Below are 23,457 nucleotides of genomic sequence, written 5' to 3'. Positions count from 1 at the left end.
GATGCTGCCAGCAGCAGAAGAAGGAGGTGCAAGCTGTGAAGAAAAACACTTCGCACTCCGATTCTTCCCAGAGAGGTACTTTCATTACTTCAGAGATGTTGTTTTTATTTGGGAATTAAATTTCACATATGTTTGGCAATGTTCACGCCAAAGCAGGACACGTGTGCCCGGTACCATAATCGAAGCCACGCGAGGAGTCAAGCTTAGCAAAAGCACCTCCGATACCTTTTCCTCCACCCAAGAAGCAAAACAAAGGACGCCCAGGGTACGCGCTTATGTTCAGTTGTATGTTTGGAACCCACACACTCCATTTGTAGTTGCAGTGTTCCTGGGCGGGCTCTTTATTGCTCGGCCCACCTGCCTTGCAGTAACCCACCCTTTCCTTCCCTCCCCCTACTACTAACCTTCTCCCCCTGCGTTCGGTTGGCCTTGGAGCCGCTGCTGGGCAATGCTGTTTGTGCACTACCAAAAGGTGGTGATCCTGGGAAACCGCTCTGCCCAGCCGGAGGAAAGTGGATGGGGCTGTCCACAGGAGGCACCATGTGGCAAGAGGTGCCGGGTGGCTGCTCTTCTGTGAGCGGTGCCTCAAGAGCCGGGCATGGGTGGGAGTTGGAAGTTCGGCGGGGAACAAAGGAAGCGCTGTGGAAAAGGGAGCCAGGCGGGCTCGGCACATGCCAAAGCGATGGCCGGGAGGATAGCAGCGAAAAAGGGACCAGGGGAAAGGTGGCGGGTTTGTGCTGTTTCTGAGCTGACCAATTCTGGAGGGCAACTCACAAGGTGTCTGGGAGCTGGCGGGTGTTGCTTGGTGGAGAGGCGGGGGCAGCAGGAGTTTGCAGGCAAGGGAGGGGAGGCAGGCGAGCGCCAGAATGCCAGGGAAATTACCACCTTGGTTGCCCCATTTGCTGGGTGGTGGCAGGGTATGAAAGAGCAAGTGGTTTCGCGTGTGAAGTCGCAGAAGATGCTAAGCCAGAGGCAACCCTTGGATTGAGCTGCAGAGAGCTGGACGGGGGGTGGGCAGGACCAGTGCACATCTTGCCTTAGGCTCCACTCTTCAATGAAGCTTGTTGTTCTGTGCATGCATGCATGCGCACGCACATTTTGCAGCTCCCACTTTTTTCTTTTGTGAGGGAATGGTTGCAAGTGGCTCTTTCACCGTTTCAGGTTGCCGACCCCTGGTATAGCATTTCCTGCCTGATCAGGGTTGGACTAGAAGACTTCCAAGGTCCCTTCCAATTCTGTTATTCTATTGTATTTTATTCTAATCAAAGAGAGAAGCAACCTAGAAATAAGGAGACATTTCCTAACAGTGAGGACAATTAACCAATGGACCAGCTTGCCTTCGGAAGTTTTTTTTTGGAGGAGATCTAATATCAATAATATACTTGTGACTACTAAAGAAATGTGCAAACTTAAAAGCTAGGAAAATAAAAATATGTTGGAAACAAAAACTGTACATAAATGTGATTTGAATCTACATTTTTGTGAATTCCTTCTGTTATGTAACTATACATAAAATATATTTTGAATATTTAAAAATTATTTTGGGGAGCTCAGTGGAATTCTGCACAAGGGTACTTTGTATGTCAGCAGCAGCTTTGACTATTGATATTTGGTTATTTTTTTAAAAAAAAAAACCTTAAATGAATTAAGAAAATAGTTTTGTTGTTAATCCTACTTCACATGCTTTAGGAATGTGGAACACCAGATTGTGTAAGTTAAAAACACCAGCTTTTCCCAACCTGATACACTTGGCTTAGACTCCTGGATGATTGGACTAGACTGAAAAATACCTTCCATCAGAGGAGGAAGGAAAGACACTGGCTAAATTTTGAGTGTCATTTTTGTTGTGACTTCTCATTGCAACTATGAGCCTAATGGTGACGTTAAAGAAATTGTTGTCACTTAGCCTGCAATGTGAGATAACAATGACCTATCTTATATGGTTGATGTTAGAATTACTGAAACAACGTACAGTATGTTAAATTCATTGCTCATTGTAAAACAAGATAATCAAACAACAAATCAGCGAACACCTTGATGAAAACAAAGTCATCACTAAAAGTCAACATGGGTTTGTCAAAAACAGATCATGCCAGACAAATCTTATTACATTCTTTGACCAAGTGACAAAATTAGTGGACCAGAGGAATGCTGTAGATATAATTTACTTGGACTTCAGTAAGGCATTTGATAAAGTAGATCACAACCTACTACTTGATAAGATAGAAAAATGTGGGTTAGACAGCATCACCACCAGATGGATTCGTAGCTGGCTGACAGGCCGTACTCAGCGTGTGGTCCTCAATGGAACTGCATCTACATGGAAGGAAGTGTGTAGTGGGGTGTCCCAGGGCTCTGTTCTGGGCCCAGTGCTCTTCAATATCTTCATTAACGACTTGGATGAGGGGATAGATGGGGAACTCATCAAATTTGCAGATGACACCAAGCTGGCAGGAATAGCCAATACTCCAGAAGATAGGCTTAAGATACAGAAGGATCTGGACAGACTCGAACACTGGGCACTATCTAACAAAATGAAATTCAATGGTGAAAAAAGTAAGGTTCTACATTTAGGCAGGAAAAATCAAATGCACAGGTATAGTATAGGTGGTACCTTGCTCAATAGTAGTAACTGTGAGAGGGATCTCGGAGTCCTAGTAGACAGTCACTTAAATATGAGCCAGCAGTGTGCTGCAGCTGCCAAAAAAGCCAACACAGTGCTAGGCTGCATTAACAGAGGGATAGAATCAAGATCAAGTGAAGTACTAATACCACTTTACAATGGTTTGGTAAGGCCACACCTGGAATACTGCATCCAGTTTTGGTCACCACGATGTAAAAAAGATGTTGAGACTCTAGAAAGGGTACAGAGAAGAGCAACAAAGATGTTTAGGGGGCTGGAGGCTAAAACATATAGGGAACGGTTGCTGGAATTGGGTATGTGTAGTTTAATGAAGAGAAGGGTGAGGGGTGACATGATAGCAGTGTTCCAATATCTCAGGGGCTACCACAAAGAAGAGGGAGTCAAGCTATTCTCCAAAGCACCTGAAAGCAGGACAAGAAGCAATGGATGGAAACTAGTCAAGGAGAGAAGCAACCTAGAACTAAGGAGAAACTTCCTGACAGTTAGAACAATTAACCAGTGGAACAACCTGCCTCCAGAGGTGGTGAATGCTCCAACACTGGAGGTTTTTAAGAAGAGACTGGACAGCTATTTGCCTGAAATGGTATAAGGTTTCCTGCCTGATCAGGTGGTTGGACTAGATGACCTCCAAGGTCCCTTCCAACATCATTATTATTATTATTATTATTATTATTATTATTATTATTATTATTATTATTATTATTCCATAAGCAGTAAAAAAACACCAGAAATTGAGAAAGTATACATCAATAATAAATCTGTGCTGTCATTGTTGTGCCACATCATTTATACTGTATAAAACTAGGGATTAGAGGACTAGGGTAGATACTCTTTTATTATAAAGCCATTTGGTAATTTTACTAAATGGAAGTTCTGCTGATCTTAAATGATCATTATTGCAGTTTTGTGGCTTCAGTGCTTTTTTTCCCCTAGAGGAAAAAATATAGCTCTTGAATGCTGCTTGTTTTTAGTGATTGATTTACAGCCTAATAGGTGGCTTGGTTATCTGTTTCAAATAGACACTTATTTAAAATGTCCATATCAAATTACTAAGCTGCAAAGCTAAGCTAAAGGGTACTCTAAGAGTCAAACACCAGTGATGCCAGTGACCTTTTAGTGATATCTGATGAGGATATCTAGAGTCCGGTTACATCTCAGTGGCCAATGAAGAACATCATGATAAGCTTTAGGATGCATATATTGAAGGAACTAATTTAAATTTTGGGGTTCTGATATAACAAGTTTGTGATCTAACTTCAGCTAAATACAGCTGTGGATTGGACCCCTGGAAAACTTTTGGTTCTGTTGTCCAATCGATCAAAGAGATTGTAGCAATTGGTTTGGGGCAGGGGCAAGATACCAATTTTCAGAAATAATTCCTGAGTCATCCAAATTCCTGGAAAGGACATAACAACTTTGGTCCAAGAAACCATGGTTTATTTTACTGAGAATGTTCTATCCACATCATCTCTTCTTTCTCTCATTCCTTGTTAAGAAAAAAAATTCTTAAACCATGGCTATGTGTCTAAACTTTTATATTGTATTTTAATTTAGACTTCTTGTCAATGCTTATATCAATTACTTTGTTCAATGGTTTCTTCATTGTTTTCCATTGAAAAACTGTTATATTAAAATTCAAAGAATAAAGGGGAAAGAAAATGCTAGTAGAAACAACACCTACTTATTGGTTTGTATCTAAAATGCAAATTAAATGGAATATTTGATTTTATCCAATATTCATAAAACCGACACAGAAAATTGCAGAAAATTTTTTTGTATCTTTATTTGGAAATAAACTCAGCTGAATACCCTTAACAAATGGAATGGGACAACATTTAAATCATATATATGTTTTTGCAAGATATTCTTCCCTATTTTGGAGTCATGAGCCCAACTGATTCAACTTACTTTGATACCAATCTTTTCAAAGTGACTGTCCTGCCAATATGTTGCTAGAAACAACACCTCTAAGACTGAGACATGTCTGTGCTAATAAGCCAGAGATCCTCCAGAGAAAGTGCTGGCCCATAAGCAGTCATTTCTCATTTCAAGTTTGAAAAGTTGTAAATAGAAATATGCTAGCTTGAGCTGTGAATAAAGGAGCTCTTTGTCTCCTACTGTTATCAGAAATATTGTTCAGAAGAAACTCCACACCAAACATAGTCTTTTCTGACCTGCCAGACGATCCGTGATGTCCTGCAGAGCTCGGCCAGTGAGAAAACGCACTCTGCTGGCAAATATTTGAAGCAGCAATAGGTTATCTGAAAGGGACAAACATATTGTTTAGATGCAAACTACTATTGACCACTGAAGAGTGAACATGGAAGTTACACAAGCTACAACATAATAAACAATGAACAATTTCATGTTTTGTTGTGCTTTAATTGAGAAGAAATTGTTTTTGCAAATTTAGATTTGTTGCTACAAGCTACTATCCTTCATAAACCTATGCTAATCTCCCCCAATTTGCATTCTTCCAATGTGTTGGGACCACAATAACCAGAATCCCCAGTAACTAATTCAATTAAATTGAAGGCTTGGAGAAGTATTGAGCTTGAAGGAATATGACTAATGTATGAACATTCTGTCTCTGACACTCAGTGAAATCAACTGACAAGCAGAAATTACAGAAACATTTTTATCATCATAACATTGAAGCTTTTGCTTGCAAATAATCAAACTAGGCTTCAGTGGATCCTGCTTGGCCAGACATTCTTCTCCCAGCACATTCAAATGTAATCAACGTTCCTTGCAATAATCCATTTCACACTCTTAAAAATGCAAGCTATTTTAAATAATGATATTTTAAAAGCATAGCGAAGAAACATTGTTTGTTCAGTATGCCTTTACAAGCAAACTATTTATTTTATTGAACAATGTCCTCAAACCAGCATCTACAATTCTTTAAGATGGAGCATTATCTTTTTGTTAAAAGTTCTTTCAGCGATTATGCAAGTGTTTGATGCAAAAGATGTATGACCTATGGTTCTTCCATGCCACTTTATAAAGAGATATGAAGTAGCATTGGTGGATTGCCTTAGGACTATGGAATTCCTGCTTCAGATGACAACCAATACTATTAGAAGTCATTTTGGGGGGATTGTATGTTAGCTGGCTTTTGACAAGCCAGGATCAGGCATTTAACAATGATCCAGGTTTCATCCTTCAGTGAATAGATAACATGCCCACTTGATTTTAAATGGAATCTATTCCAAGCCATCATGATGGAGGGAAATGGTACAGCAAATAAATACACATTAATTAAATGTGACAAGTGTTGATGTGTTGGCAGGTGATTTTTTTAAAAAAAAGATTATTTTCCTAACTTGTTCCTTCCCAGGTTACGCAGCCAAAAAGAATCAAAGAATTAAAGAGAACAAAATAGCAAGGAGCAAAAAATTCGTGCTCTGATCAATGCCATCCATTGTGATGGTCATGAGGAAGAGGATGATGTTCTGAGCCAGGAAATTTTGTCCTTTTAGTGATTAATGGCAGGTATCACCATTTGCTGCAGCAGGAAGAACAATTGCTTTGAAGTGCTAATGTCAAATGTGGAGAGTGGGTGTTAATTATTGATGATCATTGCCCCCTTATTAATATCTTTAAAGATTTTAGTTCACTTGTAAGACTGACTTTCAAAACTCATTCTAAAGTAAAGCAAGGTACATTTCCCTCTCTCTCTCTCTCTCTCTCTTTTTTTTTTGTCTTGAAGAAAGATGTGCTGTACATTTCAAAAATCTGAGAATCATGAAAGCCCCAAAAAGCTATTGGTAGGAGATTAATTTAGAGCTGCTTTTCCAGAAGGTCAAGAAATGGGGGGATGTAATGTTTGACAGCAGTGGTGTTTTTTTTTTAATCTTCTGCAGCCAGCCTTCACAAAGTGAGAAAACAGGTACCAGATGAAAAAACTCAAATTCTGAAATACAGTCAGAGAACACTTCCTTTTGAATGAGTTTTGTTCTTGCATCCATGCAAACAGGACCTTTCTGCAAATGTAAATCTAATTGTATATCTTAAAACTATTGCTGATGTCGATGATTATATTAAGCTATTTTTCTTGCTGCTCTCTCTCTCTCTCTCTCTCTCCATCTGATATTTTGATTCAAATAGCCTTTTCATAAAATCAGTATAAGGAAGGTTTCTATATTTTATTCAATTTCAAAAACTAAAAAAGCTAGTTATTAAGAACTCATTATATTTTTCAAATCCAAAAATATTCTGTCCAGTAACATCTAGAACCTGTGATTGCCAAGGTCATATGAACCCCATACTTATAAATGACAATCATACATTCCCTGAAAGACAAAGAAATATATACACATACTGTCCTCTTGTGGTCAAAGCTCCTAAAGGATCCATAGATGATGTAATATAGAATAGAAATATTGATGGACATTTTTGGAATTAATTGCACTATCAGGGTTATTTTTGTCAGAAGTAATCCACTGGGGTCCAGTGTAAAAGAACCAAAGAGTTTAGATAAAAGGAGAATATTCTCTGTAGATGCTCAAGCCTGTAGCTAAGTATAGGCAACCTGTGCACATGTTGCTGAAGTACAAGTAATAGCTTCTCCCAGCATTGATAGTGCTTCCTATAGAAGCTGGGAGCTGTAGTTCAACAATATTTACAATGATACACATTAGCTATCCCTCTGAATTAAAACACAGTAAAATTAATTTCTGATTCTAAATTCAGTACTCATGTTCTTCAATATAGGCAGAAATATGACATGGTTTGGATATAAGTAAATCTACTAGGACATTTGTATGTTAGTACTAACTTCAGTTGTGATTCATGAAATCCTATAATATGTCTGGCCTATTCACCCAGTACAGCATTTTCATATTGATATAAATCTATGTGGTATGAAATTTACAGCAGTCCTTGGTTTTTTAGTTATTGGCAATTGCAATTTCTGCTTTTAGAGAACAATGTTTGAAAGAAGCCGTCATTTAGACATGGATTTATGCTTGTTTGTTCTACAGAAATGAGCTCAGTAAACTATAAATTTCCTTCGAAGAAGAAGAGTACGCATTGGAGATATTTATGGATTAGAGATAGGAGAATGAGCTGGATGAAGCTCATAACTTAGGACTTCTATAAAGCCAGCACAGAAGAAGTTTATTTGGGAGATTGTCCTCAAATCAAGAGCAAAAATAACTCATGGGCTATATTCACACAATGCACATAACCTTGTCCCTGAAATTTCTAGATTTGCACGATACATGGAACCATACACTAACTAAAAAAACCTGTCTTCATATAATAGTAAGCAATGAAAAAGCAAACCAGGGTTCAAACTTACCAAGCTTAATTTTAAAAAATATATAACAATTTATAAGGCTGCCTAGTCAAGATGTGACTATGAGAAGATAACTATCAATCAGACATCCACATTAATAATTAAAAACAAACAGCATTATGTACAAGGATAAAGGTCCAATAAAAAAGCAGTCATTGTATTAAATCTAGCTGATACCCATATCCAATGATTAATGGAAGAGCAAGTTTTTAACATCTTTCAGAAGGTCATTAAAATTGAGGTCATTGAAATTTCAGGGAATATCCTGTCCATTGGTTAGGCCAGGGGTCTCCAACCTTGGCAACTTTAAGACTTGTGGATTTCAACTCCCAGAATTTGCTGGCTGAGAAATTCTGGGAGTTGAAGTCCACAAGTCTTAAAGTTGCCAAGTTTGAGGACCCCTGGGTTAGGCAATATAACAGAGATAGGTCCCATTACAGGTAATCCTCATGGCCATAACTGAGCCTGCAATTATGATAGTAAGTTGTGCCAGTCATTAAACTTGTCATCATTGTGACCATACCCAGTTTTACCATTTTTTGTGGTAGTTGTAAAGCAAATGTGGACATTAAGTGAATGCCACAATCAGTAGATGAATACCATGGTCCTTAAGTGAGCCCATTGTTTGCTACAAGTATTTTTTGCTGGAAACCAGAAGTATACCCCAATTTCCAGCAAAAAAAGTCATAAATCACATTCACATGACCATGGGATGCTGCAAATAGACATACATATGGGCTGGTTGCCAAGTGTCCACAATGCAATCGCATGACCATGGGAGGGACAGCCATCGCCACTTTGAATCCAGGTCCTTTTAAAGGGTTTGCCATAATTTAGAATGTGGGTAAGCAACCAACATAAGGACTACCTGTATATGGCATTGTTTAATAAAGAGGATCCATAGCATGCCCATGCTTTATCTGTATTCATGCTGCCAATTGAGAAATGGAGTAGCAGAATCGAGTAGCAATTACATCAAATTGCATGTAGGAACCTTCTTTTATACTCTATTCAGTTAAAAATAGTCATAAAAAAGAGATGATTTAGTGTTCTATTAGCACTGAATTTTACATGGTGGAGCATCAAGGTGATGTTCCACTTCTGCAATCTAAAATTATTTTGTTAGCTTCTCATGATTCTACTGCCTAATTCTAAGTCATATGCAGATCTGACCTCTCAAGCAAACACGAGAATCCAGACTACCCTACAAAGAACAGTACAGAGATAGCTCCATAGCTATAGCACCCAAGGATGTGTTTTTACTGCAGTGTCAACTTTTAATAGGACATCATTTTCCACCAATCTGCAATAATTCACTACAAAGGCCTTTGTTATTTCAAATCCAATACTCCATTCCCCCAATCCCATATATATATACAATTTCATTTTCATATAAGAATTTAGAGGAAGTAAAAGATGGCAGTGTTATAGAGCCCGAGATGGGCCAGTTTCTCTCTCTCAACCCCACGGAATGGCAAATTACCTCTAAAAAACATTGCCATAAAAACTGCAGGAACTTGTCCAGGCAGTCATCAGGAGTCAACACTGATTTAAAGGCATGTGCATACATGTACACACATACAGAGAGAGAGAGGAAAGAGAGAGAGAGAGAGAGAGCTATTCTACCACTGTTAACTAAAATTGTGGAGAGTTTTGCTCTAAATCACGTTTCCTAAAGTTATGTTAAATGAAATGCACTTATATGCTGAGATCTGCAATTTGAGAGACCTTTGAATGTAATTTGTAAGTCAAAAGATGTATGTTCCCAAAACTATGCATTTCTGCTTTCTTTAAAATTCTGTAAGTCTTTTTATCTGGTGGGCTGAAAGATATGATATCACAGCAAACCCAAAAATAGACATAACTGGCAAGTAGATAACCGTTACCTAAATAAGTAATCATTGTGTCTAGAACCTTTATTGTCGCACTGTAAATCCCAGAATTCTTTGAGTTTAAGTTGTCCATCACTATAGTCACCACAGAGAACAGGACTGGATTAAAGCCATTCTTAAGCACTGGAATCATGGTGGCAACTGATTCTAATGCATACTGGTTCACCTTCTTGTTGGAATCCTGAAGCCTCAGTGTAAAAGTATCAAAAATCTGTTAACAATAAAAAAAATAAGCAAGTAAATTCTACCATAAATATCAAACACAGAAAATGTGGGAATTTGTCCAACACGTTATGAGCCAGTACATGAAAATTTGCTTTAATTTATTTTGCCAGACAAATATCTCTTGTATTCACCCTCATTTATCGAGTGCTAATAGAGGTCATTTGCAACAAATCAAACCATCCTCCAATTCATTCACCAAGAGTCACATTTAGTGTAAGATCACAGATGTGAAAGTAGAACTGTTAATATTTAAGGTATAATAGGATAACTTGGTCATTAAGGATGTTATACGGTATGAAAGAAAGCTCCCTTCTAAGTTGTCTTACCTTCAAGGTGGGAAAAAGAGGTAGAGGAAATATTCTATTGTTACTATGGGAAGCAGTTTTAAATTGACAGACTATTAGTATCAGTCTCTCCATGAGATGAAAGCAAAACTGTTTCTACTCCTGATGTTTAAACAGTTAACAAGAAAAAGCAGAACTGGATCTCCAACAAGGAGAGTCCATGTGCCCCAACTATTATAAAGAATTCTTCATAAAAAATAATAAATTGGAGAAAAGTAAAAAAAAGAATAAAATTAATTCATCTGGCTGGATGCTAGGATGGTGTTTCCCTTGCAACTTTTATTTTAATTAAGGTTACTGGTTTTCATAATGGATACCTGCACAATATTTGACAAGACAAAGTATGGGTTCTTCTTGCAATGGTCCATTAGTAAGGCTATTCCATCTATTCGTATCTGAAATTCCTTGGCCACAAGCTGTTTGTTCAACTCCTTCAGCTGCTCCATTATTTCTACGCTGCGAAGTGAGGAGCCACGAGCTGCAGGTTGTGAGAAATTAAGAACATCCATGGTGGACCTGGAATTGGAAAAGTGAACAGCTTTTCACCATATTTCTGAAACATGATATTACAGTAAATAATTTTATCAAGCCCTGATGTGCCAAATATAGCATGCAAGTTAAACAATGTTCACTTAACCTTCATGAGTCATCCCAGATGCAGGATGGAAGACTCTGAATCAAGTTCAGAATAGTATGGTAAATTAGGAAAAGCTGGAGATGAGATTCTTTTAATTTATTTCCTTGAGTTTACAAGTGTATAGCCACTAATTTCTCAGTGATTCTGAGCAGCAGATAAAAGATCAAGCTAACTAATTTGTTTTTGATTGGATATATAGTTTTAATATATATCCAATCAAAAACAAGTCAATAAACTAGTAACATTTTAAAAAAACCTCTAAACACTCTAAATTGGCAAATGGTGGCTTGTTAAAAGCCTCCTCTCCAAGACAACTGGGAGAGATGTTAATGTTTGACACATCTCTAATGGGATCTGCAAAAGTCCTGAGGGTATGGAGCAGATTATAGAGAAGCAGGCAGTGCTATAAGTTTCATGGACTTAAACTTGTGTAAGATTTTCCACAGCAAGGTAAGTGTTTTAATTAGTCTTAATAATAAACTGACATGAAGGGTAGGAATTTCAACATAGGGATGATTTTTGAGGAACTTCAATTTGCCCACTATACTCAGGACTAACTGCAATTTCCAAAATGGCCCACAAAAATGCATTATCCTAAATCAAATTTGAGATTACTATGTAACTGAGGCAAATCATTCTTCCACTGGTAGGGACACAATTGCTTTATCAACCAAAGCCGATAAAAGGGTACTTTTGGCACAGATCTTCTGTGTTTCCAGTGTGCACACTAGATTCAGGAGGACTTTAGATTGTGAACTTGTTTCATCCAAAACAAGCATATCATATGAATCCTAAAGACTGTCCCATAGAAATGACAGCAATTCCATCTTGGATGAATTCAGCTTAGTTTTATTCTTTCACATTCAGTCCCTTGCGGGTTCTTGAGAAGCCAGCCCTGAATTTCTAGGAAAAGTCAAGTACAGATCAATATCATCAGCATACTGTAGTTCTGATAAAAGTTTCCAAACCTACATATGATCCTACCCAAGGGTTTCACAAACAATAATAAATAAATAAATAAATAAATAAATAAATAAATAAATAAATAAAGATAGATTCGTATCTATAGGATAATTCCAAAAGATGGAACTGATGTTTGCCTATGCCATTTTCAAAAGCCACCAAAAGTGACAAGAGTGGAATCTCCATAAATTGATGTCTCCAACTTATGGCTTGAAAAAGATAATTGTACAAACAGGTGATGTGAGAGATCCAGAAATATTAATGGGGGACTCACTTCCCGTCTCTCGCTTTACACAGACCTTTTATCAAAGTGACCAAAGATATCTGTATGCCAAATCCAGGACTTAATTTGGATTGAAAAGGTCTGGATAAACTCTTTTCTCTCTCAGTTTTTACACTGCCACAGCCTTCTCCTTCAGCTCAGTTAAACATGGGATATTGAACAATGACCTGTGACTGCTGCAATAGGTTGAAGAAGCTTCTTAAATAAAGATCTGACCATCAACATCTTTAAGCCGGTAAGGACTTCTGCCACCTATACTGAGGTGTTAACAATCTCAATTTTTTTAATAGGATGGGGTCTTTGTAAGCCATGGCCAAATAATGGCCTGGATATATTCAAAGTCTAGAAATGTTCCAATCTAATATGATTTCTGCCTTGCAGAGGGAAACATGCTGGAACAGCTCAATCTTCACCACAGAGTGACCAATCAAGGGCAAGAGTACATCCAGTCATATCTCCTTCAAACATATCTGTTTGTCCCCTTGACTTAATATAGGATTGGGCATGCTATTCTTTTTGTCAGAGACCCAATAGCATTAAAAAGTTGTAGATGCTCAGCCTGAGTTCTCAGATGAACGTGGTGAATATAAAAGCAGGAGACAGAAATTATTATGACTTAATGGATTCTACCCCTCCACGAAGGACTGTCTCTTATTTGTCCATTATATGTCCCTTTTCTCATACTTTTTTTTGGATGAAATATCCTTTTAGCCTTCTGGAAGAGGCTAAAGAACTCATATCCAGCTCACAACAACAATAAGAGTGTGAATTATAGAAAGGAAATGGGGGTAAAAAGAAAGGGGGACCACAGAGAAAAAGAACAAGTTCTAAATCTGAACAGTAAATCTGGAGAACAGAGAAAAGAAGAAAACTCTACTCTTGGTTGTGCAAATGATTTCATATGATTAAAAACACAGAATCTAAAATATTTCCAAAAATTTTCCTCAGTAATGAATTAGCAATTTCCCTCTCTCTCTCTCTCTCTCTCTCTTTCTGTAAAACATATCCTGCTTTTCTTTACTCCTTGCTGCTCTGTAATTGTTACTAGTCCTGCTAATTGCTAAAATTTGTAATTTCATGCCCCAGGCAATGCCATCCAGAGGGTGTCGCTCACTCAGTGCCAAGAGAGATGGCTTTCACCAGGTGTGGAGCTCAGCAGCAAAGGGCAAGCAGGCAGTGTGTATTTCCAAAACATTCTCCCCAAGCCATCAAACTCTCTCTGCAGCTAGAGTGGGAAGACAAATGGTAAATTTGGCTGGCAATTTGCTTCTCTGAGATGGCTGACTTTCAAGAAAACTTATACGCATTCTAGAGAAAAGAGAAGAGGATTAGCACCCTATATACAATAAGTCTGGGTGCTTATCAAAGGGCAGCAAAGAGTCACAGTCAAATAAAGCTTTGCTGACATCTAAACGTTACTTGAAGGTGTGCTGTCTGGATGCAGAAGCTCTGTTCTAGGGCAGGGATCTCCAAACTTGGCAACTTTAAGACTTGTGGGCTTCAACTCCCAGAATTCTTTGTCCAGCCATGTTTAAGTCTTAAAGTTGCCACATTTGAAGAGCCCTGTTCTCGAGGACAGACAAAAGTTTTCACATATCAGTCTTCTCTCCTAAATTAAGGGTTTTCAGCAATGGCATGAACTATGAGGAAAACATCAAGCATCTCAAGCAAATGAATTGTGCTTAAAACAACAGCAAAGGAAAGGCTACAGAAAAGGAACAAGCTTTTCTCTTGACTCTGGCCTCTCAACGTACATGTAGAATATAACAGGCACCTGACCTTTTTTAAAAAAAAAAAACAGCATGTCTCCCAGTGACATGCTATGTGTTTTTCCAAAATCCAACATCCAGCTAATCACAGAAGCAAATAATGGTCCCCACCATACCTTTCGCCCGAAGACAGGATGTCCAGTGAGATTGTCAAACTGCCATTCTTTGATCCTCGGTAACTTTTGGCAGAAGTTGCTTGAGAGGCTGAATCTTCTGTCCCCTATACAGATAAAGTCACACAGTCATTTTAACATTCTAGTCAATTACAAATACCCACCTTTTCTTGCCAACTGATTTATACTTCATGTTAAACCATTTGGCTAATTTGGACTAAGAATGTTATACAAAACCAGCCATTGTAGCTTGGAAACCATGGTGAATGTACTACGCTGTGTGAACTCTGCCAGTTGGGGTGTATTTAATAAAGCAGACTTAAGAAAATAATGCTATAGGTGAATGCTAGTGGTATATTACTTTTTTATGTCATTTCTGAAACATACTCAATTGTTCACTCTATGCCCATGTATAGTATCAGATCTTCCAATTCCCCTTTTAATTTACGCATTTCCAAGGTTGTCCCTGGGCTTCCATACTTACTTTTTGTTTAATTGCAGCCATGACATCCCGCAGGTCACGTGATGGTACATTTTGTTTCAAATAGCCATCAAATTTTGAATGACACATAAGCATGTTCAGCATCTTCCGGCCATAAGACCTAATTGAGTAAAAGGAAATCTTATTAAGACCACTGGAGAAGAAAATTCTGTCTTCATCAAGGAGATGGCACTTCCTGCTATTACCTTGTGTCTTGATGGCAGTCCTGAGCCATCTTCACTAATGTCTGCACTAATAACTCCGTACTCTCCCGATTGCCCGAGAGCAGTTTCTCAGCCCCAATTTGTTCCATGACTGTCAATAAGTGTCCAGCAGCACATTTTCGAATGAGGGGGTTTCGGTGGCTGCAACAAAATGATCACAGCTGTCAGAAACAGGGCATATTTTGTCTCCATGCCAAAGTAGAAACCTGCCAAGGTGTGGGCTGATAGAAACAGTTCTTCTAGCTCACCATGATCAACAACACCTACTTCATTTATCCTACAGCATCTTGAGTATGAACGGGAAAATACTTTCCCAAAGGAAAGGAGACACAGTCCATCATGATGGCAAAGGAAATTTCCAGCTTAATTTACAGGGTTGCATAGTGTTCTTTTTTATTTTTCTCTGCTACTCCATGTCATGGACAAATGGAATAAGCACAGGAGCAAAGAACCGAATGCTAAGCCAAATTTCTGGTTTCCACTTGTAGGTTCATACAGAAAAATTCAGCCATCCTTTTGCAGCGATAGGGAAAATTTTGCATCCTATAACACTGTCTCCCTTCATCACGTTCAATAGTGAGGAATGCTAAGAGCTACACAGTCAGCTACATCTGGAGAGTTATACATTTTCCCAAATTACTCTAATAATTCAGAGGTATGGAATTATCACCTCCAGCAATATTATTTTTTTGTAAATTCTAGCTAGCACTTACTGCTCATGCCCACAGACCAGCAAGGATTGAGATTTCAGATTAAAAGGCATTGTACATACTTCACTCCATTGGCCATGAGGGCTGTCATTGCTCGTGTTGGAGTCACACTCTGTGCCATGATCCCCAGGGACTGGTCAGCTGCTTTCTGGATGAATTCACTAGTATCCCCTGCCTTCTGAAGCAGGACTCGAGAAATCTCCTCAACCTCTTGATCCATGTGCTTCTTCATAGCTTTGAACAATTCAGCAAGGGTCCCAATAGCAAACCTAGATACTTTAGATCGTAAGTTGCTAACCTGATAAAAGAAAGTCATATGATATTATTTACTTCTGCAAATGGTAAAGAACAACAGCCAGAGAATCAGTACAGCGCTATTTTCTTATCCAAATAAAGACTCCAAAATTCAGCAATATGCAAAATCCATGGATTAGATGTCTAAAACTAGTATCTCTTGTTTTATTTACTTATTAAATTTTTATCCCACTTTTATTACTTTATAAGTAACTCAAGGCAGCAAAAATACATAGTACTTTTTTCCTTGTGTTTCTCCCATAACAATAACTCTCTGAGGTGAAGTGGGCTGAGAAAGAGTGACTGACTCAAGGTCACCTAGCTGGCTAGAGATAAGGCTAGAACTCACAATCTCCTAGTTTCTAGGCCAGCACCATAACCACAACACCCAACTGGCTCTTACTTTTCTCCTACTTCTATATCTTACTTCTACATACAGAAATTTATTGTACAAATTTTTACAGTATATTTTCCAAGTTCCACGAGAACTTGTTCCTAGGGATTATATGTACTTGCCCAAAAAGCTATTATAAGCTCCTAGGTCTACAGTATTCCTTGATAGAAGAAATAGAAAACTTTTATTGCTATATTCCATCTGACAGCCAGATCTTGCCTTGCCCTTGTCTTGACTAACACTTTTTAATCTCCTAAATAAAGTCTGGGTGTATTATAATTTTAGGGGAAAAAATATGCCAATCGTTTCCCAATATTTGCCTAGAGAGGAAGCATAATGGCCTTTGAAAACTCTGCTGATAGCAGCCTATCAGCTGTGCAAACAATGAACAAGTGTGGAGTTGGCTTGTGACATTGTTTAGCTCTTGCTTTTTGTTAGAAGGGTTTAAAATGAGAGCAATAAAACCTCACCATTAAGCGGTCAAATACAGTAAACAGGAAGTCCATGAAATTTAATTCCCAGGAATGCAAGAACTAGCCAGCTCTCAACATACAATATGAGTTTTATAAGAAGGCCAAACAGTATTTAGGTCTGGGAAAATGGAAAATGCAAGTACTGGATTGGTCTATGTAATTTAGGTATTATTTCCCTTTTCCTTGGTAAAATGATAAAAAATCAGTGAAATTCCATTGGTAGAATAGAGAAAATTAAGACATTTGTAGTTAAGGCACAGTAGTCTTTCCTTCAGAAGCCTGGAAATCTATGACTATATAGAAAAATTTCATTCATTCACTCATTCATTCAGTCAGTTTAGAGGCTGCCCAATTTTAAATTACTCCGGGTGGCAACAACAAAGAAACAACCACCATTCTATACTAAGATCTGAGAGGAAACTCAAGTTTTTAATGACTTTCTAAATACCATTAGGGTGGGAGCCATATGGATCTCCAGAGAAATGCTATTCAAAGCGCAGCTGGTGAGACAGAAAAGGCATCTTCCTGAGAGATGACATTGTTTAATCAAATTCATTAACGTCTTAATACTAAGCCATAATAAATGAGTTCATATATCACTCCAAGCATGAGCTTCTACCAGGGGAGGGGACAAATAATATAACTTGCTTCACAACATTGTTTTGCAAACTATATTATTTAAATATTCTGACAATATCTGGATATAAATATGGAAAACCAGGCTTTACATCATGATGGCCCAAGACATATCATTTTCATATCACTGTAGCATGCTATGATTCCAAGCCAAACAAACAAATAAATTCCATTATCCTTCAGCATTGTGCACAAGCCAAGTTTATGAAGGAATGGTTTGATGGTAACCTTGGATAACTTTCAGTAGCAAGGCATTTGACAAGACAACATTTGAGAACTTTCCACTACTTTTGATCAAACTTTAATTTTGATACAAAACAGATTAGTTACACACGCAGAATGTAACTATACAACATGACATAAATATACAGTATACGTAAGAATAGATTTATTTAATGCATAAGGATTTATGATTTCACACATTTGGTTGTATATATAGAAGAGAATATAAAATTTGTTCCTCATTCAGTTTCAAATACACATAAGCAGAAGAATCCCCCTTCTCCTAAGTATTATTTTATGTCCTTTATAGTCAACATGAATGATCCAGACATCTAGATTCTTACATTTTATTTATTATTTATTTTGGTACCTTCAAGTCAGGGCAACTGCTTGGACAACTCCCTGCACTTATCTTGGCAATATTTTCAGAAGGGGTTTGCCCTTGCATCCTTCATAAGGTTGAGAGAGAGCCTCAAGGTCCTCCAGCTGGCTTCATACTTAAACAGGACTATAACTCACAGTTGCCTAGTTTCTAGCCTGGCATGGCCACCAAAAACTGTACCTCTGAGTTCCAGCCCCTGTCACTTTGCAATGGTAGAGGCAGAGCCCTGGGTTCTTCTGCTGGAAATCATGGATTTTCCACCTTTCATTCTGCTCCATTCTCTCCCTCTTTTGCTCCCCTATCCTTCTCCTCATCAGAATAAATTATGCATTCTCTTAAAGCGTATTTTTCCAAAACAATTTTATACAAATGCAGATATGAGCACATGTAATTACTTTATATACCTTGTTTTCCTGTAATTTTATTCCCACCCTGAAGATAATAAAAAGTTTATTAACTTTTTTCTTACTATAAATAAATGTAAATAGCACACATTGCGCAGACACACAGGTGCACAAAAGTATAAAAGCTGCTTGGAGACATACTGACTAAATGGAAACAGATTGGAAAGCATCAGGTAATCCACCAAGAGAAGATTGATTGGACATATGTTAAATATTCGTTTCCCACCTCCTTTGTAGCTGCCAAGGAAACATCATGAAGTCTACCCTGCAGAACTTCTGAATGGCAGGTAGCCAAGCATATGATGTTGAGGAGTCCTTTCTCCTTCAGGTGCCTGAGAGGCAGTTATCAGGAAGATGGAAAAAGAGAAAAAGAGAAGAGAAACCATTAGTCTCACCTGGCATTTTGCAGAAACCTCACTTCTCATACTGGGTAAGACTGTATGTGAAAATGATATATGTCACAAAAGTAACTCGGCAGAATAATAGAAAAAAGTAAAGACTCGGAAGTTCTCCTACACAGTGGATTTCAGAACTACAGGTGGGAAAATGTTTTATCACCAGTGTACATGGTGTATATACCATACAGGATGCCCTGCAAATTAAGCTGGATAAGAGAGGGTGGTTTATCTACTAGTTCTGCATAACAGGCTTCATTCTTGGAAAAGGCTGAGACCAATGCAGCAGAGGTGCCCCCCTCCAGAAAAGAAAGCTTTTAATCTGTTTTTTTAAATGCTGTTTTTATATTTATTTGCATCTTTGTGTGTTCCTTTCCATGCTCTTCATTTGGACAATGCTTCTGAAAAATTCTGAAGGAATTTTTATTCTCTCGGATACAGTAGCTTGTCTGATGTTATTCATTACCTATATTCACAACTGGCCCTGGCCTTCCAAACTTAGTTGCATGCTCATATTACATGGCGCACTGTGGGTATCCTCAGGACGAGCATGTGGGAGGGGGAGAGAAGGGCAGCTGTGCACTTTAAGCACAGCTCTTTTTAAATATGCATTGCACATGCAATATGGCAAAAAAAATGAGGGCAGGGCCCTGCCATGCAATGGTGGCACCAATTTGACTTTTTTTAATACCTTCTATATATGTCTCCGCCTCAGCATCTTCTTCCCCTAAAATGGCTAGCCCCACCAGCTGCTCCATGAGGGAGCACTAAAAATTACAATTACATAGAACCCATTCATCTTTCTTGGTTTTTTTCTCCTTGAATTGGCTTTTTGTGATTAAAAAAAAGCTAGCCATGCAACATCAACTGGCCATAGTGCATGGCAAAGCCAAATCTCAGAAGAGCCACAGAATTGTGAGCAGTCACTGTAAGGTACCATCATGGAAAGGAAATCACAAGAGGTGGAATGAGGCATGAATTCCTGCTATTGGGAATTCATGTTGGGGGGGGAGTTGTAAATCTGCCCACGCTGCCTTTCTTCCTGGGCACAGGGAGTGAAGATTGCAAGCCCCATAGCCTTCTCATCACACAAGCATTATAATTGTGTGATTTGGGGGAAACTTATATATCTGAGAACATTGCCACCTTTTCCCATTGTCTTTTTTCCATTTCCCCCATTTTGAACACATTTCCTTTTTTGAAATGATACATGATTGTATTACACTTCCTACCCAACCTTCCTTTATGCATACATGACAAATTACAACATTTGGTGGCCATTTGCAGTTCTTTCTGGACAATATACATCCTGCACTAGATCTTGACATCACCGACTTTCACACAGCTCAGAAAGCAGTGTTCTTCCTTTCCTTACCAATCATTGCTACTGAGCCACTTGAGAGCCTCGATTAATTCGTGTTCTGGATGAGACAAGGGTCTTATCTCAAAGGCATCCCTATTTACAAGGTCCTCTTCCCATTCTGGAGAATGTTGGAGATTTGCTGGCAGGGAATTAGCTGTAAGCATAAAATTACACTCAAATGTTATTATCAATATACAGGATATCCAAGTCACATCCTCCTGAAACCTTGAAGAATACTCTGGAAGAAGAAGAGTCACAAGTAGAGTCAGAAAATGCACATCTTTTCCTTCCATGCCCTTCCTCCCAGGTCCTTCCTCCATGATTAAGAGGTGTGAAAGAAACCACTTAAGACTCAAATATGGAGGTGCCATTGTATGCCAACACAACAGCAATCATATCTCAACAACTCAAGCTGCAGGTACATCCTCACAATGGCTCTTCCTACCCAGTGAGAGACAGCACTGCTGTCGTGAAGTCATCTAATATTATAATGTATAGCGCAGGCACTTTCTTTATAACTTTGTCCTACAGAATAAATATATGACATCTGTGAAGTCCTTTCCAGTTAATGTTACGGCGAAAGCAAAAGAGGTACATATAAGAAGCTGGCAGAATTTTTATGTCACACCTGATGCATGTCTCAGGAAATTGCTCTCTTGGCTGATAACAGGGATGCTGGGCAATGAGGGCCTGTTCACTCGTTTCCTTAAGGCCATCCCAACAGAAGCTCTGCAAGGGTTGCTCAGGTGGAGAGTAACAGGGGTGGCTCCATTGTGGTGAAGCCAACTGGATCCTGTAGAAAGTAATTTAAGGAGGTCAGTGAAGGATGAAGGAAGAAACATCTGCCAGAACATACCACGGAAGGGGAAAACAATTCATCCATTGCACTGTTGGACCAATGGATGTTCACATTAATAAATGATCAAGACTATTTTACTATCCTCATTAATATTCCAGTGTTATAAATTTTTTATTTAAAAATATCCATATCACCTTCGGACACACCAAGCCACACATTAATCTTTATTGTATGTACTTGTTAATATAAACTCATCAAAAAAAGTAGAGATTTTTTTAATACGTATCACCTTGATTCCATTTTTTGACAAGGAATTTGCTTCAATGTCAGCATTAAAAATGCAATTTCCCATGCAAGCTCTTTTTAAAAAATTCTAATCGCCATTCTCTGTCTGTAACGCTGAATCGTGTGGCTTTTTTTATTTTCTTTTTGGTTGACCAAAGATTTAGCTTGATAACATTTCTCTTCTATGCCTTAGAATGGGGGTTTCTAAACTTTCTGCCATCACACCTCTCTTTGGTGTAATCTAAATGCACACACCTCTGCTAAAAATCCAAACACCAAAATGAACACAAATCAAAACAAGAAGGAAACAAGGAAACTTTGAGAAAGATGGGTTTATTGTAACAATGCAACTAAAAGGTTCTTCACATATTCCATGGTCTTTGTCTGCACTTCCCCAAGTGCACTTCCGCTCAGATTTGGAAAAACCTGCCTTGGAATATCTCACTTTGCTTTCTTTTCTTTCATTTCCATTTTAGAGATAAATCTTTATTGTGACCTTGTTTGTGGCTCTCACTGGTTAACTTTTTAATGCAAGCCAAGTCCCATTTAGAAGTGGAAGGAAAGGGAGATCAGTCATGGAACTGAGTAGATCTAGATCAGGGCCGTGTAACCTTGGCAAGACTTGTAGACTTAAACTCCCAGAATTCCCCAGCCATGCGGCGGGATGTGTGTGCAGAATTCTGGAAATTGAAATCCACAAGTCTTAAAAGTTGCCACAGGGTTGGACATCCCTGATTTAGATAATTAAGTAAGGCACTTTATAGCCATCTTTTGGTATCTTTCCCAGGTCCAAGGGGTAAGTCTAGTTTGTCTGCCTTGCTTCATGTCATTGCGGCAAATTGGTTCACTCCTTTCTAAAGTTCTGCTGAAAGAACTTCAACAATAATTCAACATTTTATTTTATTTTATTTTTTTATTTTAATTCCATTTATATCCCGCCCTTCTCCGAAGACTCAGGGCGGCTTACAAGCTTAGCAGTAGCTTTCATTCTATGTATATGCCTGCTTATTAGGGCTTTCACACACACACACACACCCCAAGCGGCATTATTACAAAGTCAGCTTAATTGCCCCCAACAATAGTTTTAAATTATGCATACATATAACACTCTGGCATTCTTTTTCATGTGAACCAAAAAGTAAAATGTTTCAGATTTTGAAGAAAGGAAATAGAAAAGCAGCTACCTAATTAATCAGGGATGCTGTCTTAATCAAGTAGAAGGGTTTTTTTAAGTTGAATTAATCAGTGTATTAACTAAAGATGATAGCTCAATAGGATAATCTTCATTCCACATATACTGGTTGGTTCCAAAGGCCCACTTTAAAAAAAAAACATCACACTGAGCAATTGCACTAAAAAAAAAAACACCCAACCCTTTCCCCCCTAATTCTGTCAGCAAAAAAAAAGCAAAATAAAAAAATGACCAGGCAGAAGGGTCTGGATTGGGCAGAATGTATCTTTCCTTGCTGCAGCAGAGAGCATTGCCAAAATTTCTCACAAATGCCCCTAAACCTACAATGCATAGTTCATGGAAGCAACATTGATGCTTTGTCTGAAAGTTTTACATCTTAAGGGCATACATATACTTAAAATGGATAAACACTTTCTACAAAATATTTTTCCCGTGCTATAATTGCATTGAAATTAAACAGTGTTGTGCACCCTGTGGTCCTAAATACACCCACAGTCTCAAAAGCTGTACAGGTGGCCCCTGGAGAACCTTTCAAAGTTGCCAGCAAACCATGGAAAGTGATTATGTTACTATATTTAACTGATTTAAGTGTAATTTTAATTTGGGCAAAATTAAAATTAGCTTTTATCCTGGACCCTAATAGTTTTACATATGCAAGCCCCGTTCTGTCACACAAAAGCCAATGGTAGCCTTCAATCTGAAAGTGTTGTGTTCTCTGGGTTTCTGGGAAGATGATATTGCTGGACAGACAGTTGCTGTTGCTGTTTTAAAATATGTGGTTCAGACAATACATAACATCAGATCCAACATTGTCCCTGACAAGGATTCTATATCTTTAAAACATAAAACCTATAGAAATGTATCTAATGTCATGAATTTTTCTTCTTTTCTGGCATTTTCATTCAGAGTAAAGGCAATCTTATCTAATGTCAACCCTACATAAACAGATTCTCAAACCTTCAGAATCTCATTCCAGCCCAAAGACATAATTCAGGAAAAAAGAGTTCTGAGATTATCCATCACCACATTTT

At 38.2% G+C, this 23,457-nt stretch overlaps 1 protein-coding gene across 2 annotated transcripts in view; it reads right to left on the bottom strand.

Moving 5' to 3' along the window:
* The window catches only part of TOGARAM2 (TOG array regulator of axonemal microtubules 2), a 63,251-nt gene that overhangs the window by 5,757 nt on the left and 34,037 nt on the right, over window positions 1-23,457 (bottom strand). For both annotated transcript variants that reach the window (XM_083356886.1, XM_083356885.1), the window contains exons 10-19: window positions 20,779-20,943; window positions 20,163-20,304; window positions 18,619-18,724; window positions 15,650-15,885; window positions 14,860-15,018; window positions 14,657-14,774; window positions 14,176-14,279; window positions 10,725-10,923; window positions 9,833-10,049; window positions 4,819-4,905 (exon numbers count right to left, since the gene is read on the bottom strand). In XM_083356886.1, the coding sequence (XP_083213012.1) occupies window positions 4,819-4,905; window positions 9,833-10,049; window positions 10,725-10,923; window positions 14,176-14,279; window positions 14,657-14,774; window positions 14,860-15,018; window positions 15,650-15,885; window positions 18,619-18,724; window positions 20,163-20,304; window positions 20,779-20,943 (1,533 nt within the window). The remainder of the gene's footprint in view (window positions 1-4,818; window positions 4,906-9,832; window positions 10,050-10,724; window positions 10,924-14,175; window positions 14,280-14,656; window positions 14,775-14,859; window positions 15,019-15,649; window positions 15,886-18,618; window positions 18,725-20,162; window positions 20,305-20,778; window positions 20,944-23,457) is intronic.

This window comes from Vipera ursinii, assembly GCF_947247035.1.
Source record: "Vipera ursinii genome assembly, chromosome: 1".
Classification (NCBI taxonomy): Eukaryota; Metazoa; Chordata; class Lepidosauria; order Squamata; family Viperidae; genus Vipera; species Vipera ursinii.
This window is presented reverse-complemented; position numbering and strand designations above follow the sequence as displayed.